Below are 9,690 nucleotides of genomic sequence, written 5' to 3' on the forward strand. Positions count from 1 at the left end.
TCGTAATACCATATTCATTGTTATCTCAAGTTTTGTGTCAGAAATCAAACAAAAGAAATAATAGTCTTAGATACTTACAACTCACTCCTTGACTTCTTAAAATTTTAAAATATTCCTTAAAGAATTTAAAAAAAAACAACACCGCATGTACAAATCTATAAGATTATTTGATTAAGAAATGAATTGTTACCAAAGGCATTATTTGTTTAAAATTTCCCCCAACAAAGATACACTTTCCAATAATTGAATTATCCATCTGCAGAGCACCTTAAATTCTTAACTAAATCACAATCACAGTGCATTACATATTGGTGTAGAGCAAACTTCTCTTACTCTTTGTCCTTTCTCTCTCCAAGTAGAAATTAAACGGAACTTGTGTAATGCAATTACTCAGGAGGCCATTATAAACGTGGCTCCTTCCATCAGTAGGTAAAGGTATTGATACATCTTATAAATACAAGTAGGTATATAGGACGACCGGAAATACAGGAAAGCCATTGCACCACCACACACAGTTCGTTTCACAATCGAACGGACATTAAAAATTGAAATTTTCCACTTTTTCGTTGTTGTTGTTTTTGCTGCTGCTGCTGCTGCCGCTATCGCTATATCGAGCCAGTGGACATGATGGCTGGCACCCCGAGTTTTGTCGAGTGCAATGTAGAGAGTTATTACCACACGATTCATACCCTTTTCCGCCCCTTTTAAAAACTCATGTTTGACGGACAAAGTTCTGCCAAAGTATAGTGTATGTTATGTAGCTAAAGCTATATAGGTTGCCAGGTAGTTAAATTGAGTGGATTGCAGTTAGAACTTCAGCTCCATCTCACCTTGCTTGCTCTTAAATTGGTTAAGTTCACTAACTTGAGTACGTACTCCTTGCACCTTGTATATAGTATATGGAGTCAGAGTGCACTCTGTGACTGTATAGTTGCTTCGTTTCGTACGCTCCTGATGCCTCCTTCTTCATACTTGTACCATATAGTGTACATTTTGCACTTCATACAGTGGGTTCGGTAATGATGCATGAAGGTTTGGGTGCTGCTGGAATATATGCGATATTAATGTGTGTATGTGAAGCCAGTTGGAATTCTTGAAAACTCGATTACTTTCCACAAAGTTTAGCACTAATTGGAAATCCTGACAGGAATGTTTGAAGCCATGGATATGTAATTATTGAAAAGTTCATGCTATCGGCCAGAGTTCATTTAAACTCTCTGTTTAGTCTTTTTGAAGACTTATATAATGTACGTACATTTATATCTACGTAGCTACATATGGATGTATGCATTTGTAGGATATGCCTGTGCAAGAATGCAAAACATAATTTGAAACTTGGAGTAGAGGAATATACCTAGTAGATGGATTAGTTCTATGTCTGATTTACTGGGCCAGATTTTATGTAGAAAATAGAAGATGTATGCAGTAAGATCGCGGATTATTTATGACCACAATATTGAAATGTAGTTTACACAAACTTTGGTAGAATGTTTAAGTAAGTATTTATTAAGGCAAACAATAAGTAAGCTCAATATTTGTTTTGGAAATTTTGCTGAAATAAATTACAAAAAAAAAAAATACTTTCATACTCAGTAGAGTATTCCAAAATATGACACAGCTGTTAAGGACCAATATTAAGATTTTTATGTTAAAATTCATTAAAGAATATTTTTAGTTTATGAGAAGTTTAACAATATTTGGAATAAAATTACAAAAAAATTCTTTTACAAATTACAAAAAAAAAACATCTTTTTTGAAATCCAAATTTTTTTAAAGATACAAAAATTATTTTTATAATTTAACATTAAAGTTACATAAAAGTTGTTTCAAAAAAAATTTTCGGTTAGCTGTTTATAAGAAATACAGAAATTAAGAAAACTGTTCTATGCAAGTAGGTACCGTTAATAACAATCAGAAAAATATTTTTTTTCTTTTCCAATGAATAGGTTAGGTTAGGTTAAATGGGCTGACAGTTGATGTTGTTACCGTCACACTTAGATCAATGTAGATCCCTTGTGATACCCTGAAGTGTTTATAACCTCATTAAAAAAGTCTAATCCTATGAATCCTATGGATTGTCAAGCCATTTTGTAGACTTGACAAAGTTCAGTAGGCTGTGGCCTGACAGTTCTGATAGTTCTTCTAATTCATTAAAGAAGAAGTTCCCTAAAAATGCCTTTCTAGTGCGGCAGAGTGCTGGACAGTGACAGAGGAAGTGAGTAGTGTCTTCCTGTTCGTCCTCATTGCCGCAGCCTCTACATAGGTCATCTGTGCTAAGCCCTATTTTCTTTTTATGGTAGCCCAGTAGGTTATGTCCCGTTAAGACACCTATAAGTACGGTGACCATCCGTCCCGGTTTACCCGGGACAGTCCCGTATTTGTATAGCTTGTCCCGGGTTTTTATTTAAGAAACCCGGGATGTATAAGTGTCCCGTATTTTGAAATTTGTCCCGGGATTGTCCCGTATTTGCAAATTCTCTGATTTTTTTTTATTCAAAACTAATTACTTTGTAAGGAAAACAAGAAAACAGTGGTTAAAAAATAAATACTTTTCAAAATTTTCCGGATAAAAGCATTAGTTTTTAAGATTTTTCGTCAATTATTTAGTTTTAGCTTGAAAAGCTTCACCATAAAATCTTTTTTCGAATAATGAATATCATAATGGAAGAGTTAAGAGCCCAGCTAAATTTGAAAACTTTTAAGCACATGTTAAAAGTTGAATTAAAGATTACACGACTTCAAAATCGTTTTAAATAAAATTGAAATGCTAAAAGCCAGCTCTCACGATTTTGGTTAAAAAAAATATTTTTTTGAAGTTTTTAACAGTAAGTACCTATTATAAAACCGTTTTCTTCATTTCTGACTTCCTTGTAATCGACTTTAATGATTTTAATAGAATATTTTGGTTAAAACCTAGACCTTAAATTAGAAATAGTTATGAAGTCATTTTAAGAAATTTAATTTTTTTTTTTTTGAAAAAATCAATATTTTCAAAACGATATCCAACGAATTTTTTATCTGTCCCGGGTTTCGCTCCTAGAAATATGGTCACCGTACCTATAAGGGATCTTAAGGAAGGTTTACTGAGTAGTAAGATCTTGTTAGATTTTTTCTCGTCGTAATTTGGCCAAAGTTTCCTGGTGTGACAGCAGGTTTCTAGGAGGTTCCATCTTTCATTTGTTTTTTGAAAAATATGTTCGACGATATTTCGTTTCATTTCACATTGTGGGGTTCTGTGGCCGGGAACCCAGCAGAGTCTTACATTATGCTGCATACCAAGAACCCTAAGCTCTTCGCGACAGCAAGAAACAAGCTTTGACTTGATTAAGGTGGCAGAAATCGCTTTTATTGCCGCTTGGCTATCAATGAAAAAGGTGATGTCAGCAGGTGATATCGGCATCATGGATATTTGTGTAGCAGCATTTTTCACTGCCAGTATCTCGGCTTGGAAGACGCTGCTGTAATCGGGGAGTCTGAAGGAACTGGCAAGGTTGAGGTTTTCTGAGTAGAAACCTGCACCAACCCCAGTGTTCATTTTCGAGCCATCAGTCAAGATGGCGATAGTCGACTCATTTGAGAAAGGTACACTGTTTTCCCAATCTTGTCTGTTGGGGAAACTGACATTAAAAGACTTGTTGAAGTCTAAGTAAGGGGTCATGTAGTCTGTTCTTACGTTGTTATCAACGTTGTTAGAGAGGATCGTGGTATGACCGCTTTGACTAGTACTCCAAATGTTGGTTTGACTAAGTCGTAGGGCACTATTTGCTGCTAATTCTTGTACAAATAGATCTAAGGGAGTGAGATTAAGGATTGCCTCAAAACCTGCGTTTGGAGTGGACTTCATCACCCCCGTAGTACTAATGCATGCTGTTCTTTGTACTTTGGTTAGGGTCTTCAAGTTCGTGGATTTCTCCAGAGCTTGACACCAGACTAAGCTGCCATAAGTCAGAATGGGTCTGACAATGGCGGTATACATCCACATTGGAATTGGTCCCCAGTTTCTGCCAAGAATTCTATTTCCAATGAATACCTTTCTTGCCACAGCACAGTAGACGTATTTTCGTTTAATCAAAATTCTTAGAGCCGTTGCTGTGGTGGTCTAAAGCAAATTGATTCTGTTTTGCTAACGTTGACCTTCATTCTCCATTTCAGTTATATATGTAGTAGTTTCAGATTAGTAAAGTGATCCTGTACGCTGCGCACCTGTGTCTGGAGATAATGAAGTTGAATAAGTAATGGAGGTGTCTCTGTGCCTATAGTATTTTGTGGTTGGTCATCGGTGTAAATATTGAATAAAACAGGTTCAAGTTAAAAGATTGTACAAAAAAGAGATGATATGTAAGATAATTTTTGGTTACACTCACTGGTCGGAAAAAAAAAGTCGGGAGCAAGAACTTTGTTAGGTGATTTTAATTGACTTAAATGTGCTGAATTCAAAACTGTTAATAAATTTATTCTATCACGTCTAGTTTTTTTTTTTTTTTTAGCTATATTCATCATTATTTTCGCTATAAAGTCTAAAAAAACTAATTTTGAATTTAGTTCTTTTTGATGTTTACTCAAAAATATATATATTTTCCGTAATTATGTTGCTTTTTTTAAGTCGAAATCAGAAGACGCAAACTGAAGTTTGGTTCAAAAAACCATTTATTACTTTGAAAAAACCAATCAAGATTTTGAGATATGTATCAAATTTCTTTTTTAAATATCTTTGAAAAAAAAAAATTTAACGGCGATGTAATTCAATATCAAATGTACTAAAAAAAACTTGTTTGACCTGTTTATACTCAAGTATTTCAAAACCGTGAAATGCCATTAAAATTTTGACTTCGGACTCGGACTCAGCCCACAAAAATCCTTTAGAAAAGTAGCTTTTGGTTTAAGTTCAATTTTCGTTGCCGACCAGTGTTATCTTTATTCTGGAAAGCCAGGTCCCATTAGCTATTTGTTCAGTCCTATGGTAATGTTACAATGAAGTCTAAGAAGAAAATGAAACATTGAATGTTGTGGCTTAAATCTTTACTTGAAGTTTGGTATTATATTTCGTTTTATTTAACGTTAGATTTTTTAATTGGGGAATTAGGCATATCGGGACAAAGTCGAAACGTCGATACTATCGCTATAAATTCAGGACGCCTGATACCTAGCACGACTTGCCTGACTTATCAAGGAAGTAAAATATAACGAAAAACTAAAAGGTAAGCTACAGATCCTGTTTCTAAATCATAGAGGTCAAAATGTAAGGGTTTCCTTTAACAATAAATACCATCTACAGTTAGATATACCCACTTTTATGAAACCCAAATAAAATAAAACAACCAACTGAAGCACAATGGTTTTGATATATCAGGTATAACTCCAACCACATCGCCAGCCCACATATTGCATTTACCCTACCATCCATAGGTGCATATTGTGCGGCGACCCATTCGTCCATCATTTTATTTTTGGTTTTGTTAAATTCATCCAAGCAAATAAACGAATCCATGTCTACGTGATATCCATTGTTTCTGCCCATCGGGATGTTTGTAGATAAAAATTAATCGAAAACGAAAGGGAAATCCAGGATGATGATGCAGATGCAGCCATACAAAATCCATATTTGAATACGTGTGCCCCAGCTCTAGCCTGGGCAATCGTAGTTATGCACTCAGCTAGATACGAGTTTATTGTGTTAGTATCATGTCCATCGAAACATCACACAATTCATTTTTACTATTTTCTATTTGATCAGCATTTTCTGTGTTGGTTTTTTTTTGTTTTTTTTTTTTTGTTATTTTGTCATTTTTTTTTTCAATTTTTGTTCCCATTTTTTATTTGGTGCCAAGCTATACACAAGGCTTTGTCATATTGTCCTGATTGAACAATTGAATAAACATTACACGAATTATTTATTGTTTGTTTTTAATTAAAAATTAAATTGATTTTTACTTTCCCGCAATGTGAGTTATTTGAGTATATAGGTACGAATATAATATGTAACTGTTTGTTTACTTTAACCAAAAAGGCGCACGACTGGCTATGATCTTATTTACTTTTGCAAAATTATACCCAGATAATTATTTTCTGTTTTACTGTTCATATAATCCTACGTTTTAAATAAATATTAAAATAATACAAAAAGATTTATATTGCATGGTATGTGGGCTTGTCACCTGATTTTTTTTTTGTGTGTGTTTTTAATTTTTTTTTTGTTTTAAATTTATTTGCTGAATATCAAATTACCCATGAACTTTAAATGAATTTCATATAAGCTGAGTCAAGAGTTATACAGTTTTAATATGGTAACCTTTTGTATAGTATTTAAAATGGCAAAAATCTTAATTGCTTGATATTTTTTAATTACATTGTATGTAAGAGTAAGGGAAATTACAACTGAGCGAACAAACTTTTAAGAGTGCTTTCATGAGTTAAGATGTATTGAACTTTGTACTTTGCAATTAATTTTGCAAAAATTCTAGCTAATTAAAAAAAAATTAAAGATATTTTCAAAAGTCAATTACATATGTAGTTTGAGCCATTGTTTTGCTTCTCGAGGAGGAAGTTTGCTACAAACTTACTAGGGTGCTTTTTTTTTAGGGCGACCATCGATTTTTGTCACTCCCATTTCAAAACTTCGTTGGAAATTCTTTAAAAATTTGGGACCCTAAAATTAAGATTTAGCACTCCGCATCCGCATGTGAAGATTTTCCATACAAAATACACTTAAGATACACTTAAGATTTAATTTTTTTAAATTTATACAGCTCAGCTGAATTTTATGCTCTTTTGTCCTCATTAGAATGGAAAAATATTGTAGAACACAGTTGTGATAATTAAAAAAAAAAAAGTATCAAATAAAATTATTATTTGAGGGTTAAAGTTAAAGAATTAGTGAAAATTTTTATCGGTCATAATGTAATACCTACTGTATTACATACAATACCAAATAATATAATTGTACTAGTTTAACGCTCCTTTAAAAATATCAAACACGAGATATTAAATTTGTACAGGACTTAGATAAGCGGATTCAAGGGTTCTTATATACTTTCTCGAGTTTTATAATAGAATCTTAAAAAAAATGCCTATATGTATAAAGTTATATTTTTTCAGAGCACCGGCACCTCTTACATGCAATTTAACTACAATTTTTAAATCAAGTAGAACTAGTACAGGTAAAATAGTACATAAAATCAAGAAATAAAAACAAAAATTGTTACACTCATGAAACTAGGCAAAAAGTTTGCTTTTGGGATAAGAACCAAGTACAAAAAAAGTCTATAAAAAAAGTTGGGTGGAAGGGTGTTTTTTCGCGGACAAGAGGGAGGAGGTGAAGGTCAAAAATATACTGAAAAAATATACATCAAAAAATACCTTGAAAACATGTGTCATATGATGATATCCGGCAAACAATTTTTTTCAGTATATTTTTGACCTTCACCTCCTCCCTCTTGTCCGCAAAAAAACACCCTTCCAACCAACTTTTTTTTATAAACTTTTTTTGTACTTGGTTCTTATCCCAAAAACAAACTTTTTGCCAAGTTTCATGAGCGTGACAATTTTTTTTTTAAAGGTCCATTTTACCTGTAAGTACTAAATGTATTTTTAGTTTATAGCGCTACTTGGAAAAAAAATAAAAAAAAAAATATCATTTTATAATAATTTGCAAAACCCTGTCCTAGTTTCAGCATACAATTTGAACGAAATAGCAACTCCATATTGCATTTATATGTCAAAATGATGAATTAGACAAACTCAAACTCCTTACGTGGACATAGGGAAAAACTATGGAAACTATATTTTTAGTGGTTATGATGAGGAGTTGGTAGGTAATGTTCCACATAACCATTATTTCTCAACCCCTATATAGAACCAACTGCCACAGTTAACGAGTAACAATACATTTCAATTGCTTATACTTGGTACATTTATCTATTTCTTTCAATACAAATGAACGTATTGTTGTAATATTCATTCATCTTTCAATTTATCAAAATAAGGCATTCTTATGTTGGTTAGTAGGACAAAGTGAATGTTATAAAAATGAAAAGACTGATAGAAGTCATTATGAAGAACTCCCTTTTGTATGTTAGTTTTTGAATGTTTTGATGATGATCTTTACTTATTAAGCTTATCAAAGTTCGTATTAAAAAAAGAGGTTGTATGTACAGCCGGTTAACGGACGATGATTTTACGTGATAACGTCATTAAAAAAAACAAATTGAAATTTTGCACAGATATAGTCCTGTTTATTGTCTATCTACAATATAAATTACATTTATTTATCTAATGAAGAAAAAAAGATAAACAAAAACGGTTAAAAAAGGTCAAAAAACTTGGGGCAAAAAAAACTTGTTTTCCGGTTATTCGGTCAAAAACCATTTGGAAATACCAATTTTTTTTGCACATGTATGCGCACATTCATATAGACTACATGTTCTATAAGCTTGAGATTTTTTCAATGCTACAAAAAATTAAAAAAAAAAATAAAAACTTACCCGAAAATAGCCCAAAATAAGTAGGTGTTTTTCAAAAATTCATATTTCGAAACGCAGAGACTTAAAAAAAATCTGTTTCAGACCCCTAACTTTTTTTTAATTATCTTTCGAATGACGTTTTTCAAATTGTCAAAAAAAATGTCCCTACCTATAATAACTACTTTGTCAAAGGTCTACCTCATGTTTTAGTTTTAGAAAACCATTGATAGCTTTGTTATGAATTTTTTTAGAATTTTTTCAATACCATTGTCAGTCTTGCAATAAATTTATCTATTGATTAAAAAAAATTCAACTCTTTACATTGTCGCGTTTAGAAAATAGCCAATTTTTGAAATTTTGTTTTACCCCTATTTACCCTATTAAAAGATAGATTTTTTTAAAATCCTTCAAATATATTAAACTTTGGGTTATTATCTTTCAAATAAGCTATAGAAAATTTTTGTATCTCTAATAGTTTATTTTTAATTTTGAATTGAAATTTTTGCCGCACTGCGAAAGTGCGAGAGTGGAACGTTAGAAAATGGCGTCACTTTTTTGTGGTGGCTGCAATGGTTCATCGATTTATAAGACGTTATCACGTCAAAAAGAAAAATGTTCTCTAACATAGAAACTAAAAATGAAAGAAAAATACTGACTAGACAACTCAAATAAAATTTATTACGTAGTTGTTTTTGACCAAACCAAATTAATCATATTTATGGGAGCTTTTCGTTTTCAATTATTGTAATATATACTTACAAGCCTTGACTAGAAACTTAACATCCACATAGATTTTTTTTTAAATCGAATTTCCAAACAAGTCTCATAAATTCAACACCCTTCTCAACAATTCATAAATTAACTTTGTTTATTCATTTTAAGAAATTCTAATAAAACTAACAATTAAAACCATCTGATTCTTAACATAATATCTGTCTGTTTGCTGATTATATTTTTTTTTGATACCAAAAATCTGTCAAAAAAACATAAATAATACCTACTTCCTTAATTTTACCTCAACTTTACATGATTAAAAAAAAAATAGAGACAAAAAAAAAAACTATTTTTATCTATGCATGTTTTAGAAAACTCATGTTCACTAATTGGGTATGACGACGAAGAAAAGGGGTGCATAATTTTGTGTTATAAAGTATTACACACTTGAATGCGGGCATCAGTCATATCCAAATAAATTATTCACTATTTTAAGAAACTCTTTTACATGAAGTTG

At 31.8% G+C, this 9,690-nt stretch overlaps 1 protein-coding gene across 1 annotated transcript; it reads right to left on the minus strand.

Moving 5' to 3' along the window:
- Positions 1 to 2,068: 2,068 nt before the first annotated feature.
- LOC129909519 (uncharacterized) lies at positions 2,069 to 4,235 on the minus strand. The gene is made up of 2 exons (XM_055986594.1): positions 3,058 to 4,235; positions 2,069 to 2,328 (listed from the first exon to the last, which is right to left on the minus strand). The coding sequence occupies exons 1-2, from the start codon at positions 3,980 to 3,982 to the stop codon at positions 2,069 to 2,071; spliced, it is 1,185 nt and encodes a 394-aa protein (XP_055842569.1). The 5' UTR covers positions 3,983 to 4,235.
- Positions 4,236 to 9,690: the final 5,455 nt, after the last annotated feature.

The sequence above is a fragment of the Episyrphus balteatus genome, chromosome 2 (genome assembly GCF_945859705.1).
Source record: "Episyrphus balteatus chromosome 2, idEpiBalt1.1, whole genome shotgun sequence".
NCBI classification, from domain to species: domain Eukaryota; kingdom Metazoa; phylum Arthropoda; class Insecta; order Diptera; family Syrphidae; genus Episyrphus; species Episyrphus balteatus.

Coding starts and splice junctions, on each gene's coding strand:
- LOC129909519 (XM_055986594.1), bottom strand. CDS start 3,982: ATGTGGATGTATACCGCCATTGTCAGACCCATTCTGACTTATGGCAGC. Junction 2,329..3,057: donor TTCCTTAAGATCCCTTATAG/GTACGGTGACCA, acceptor CCGTACTTATAG/GTGTCTTAACGGGACATAAC.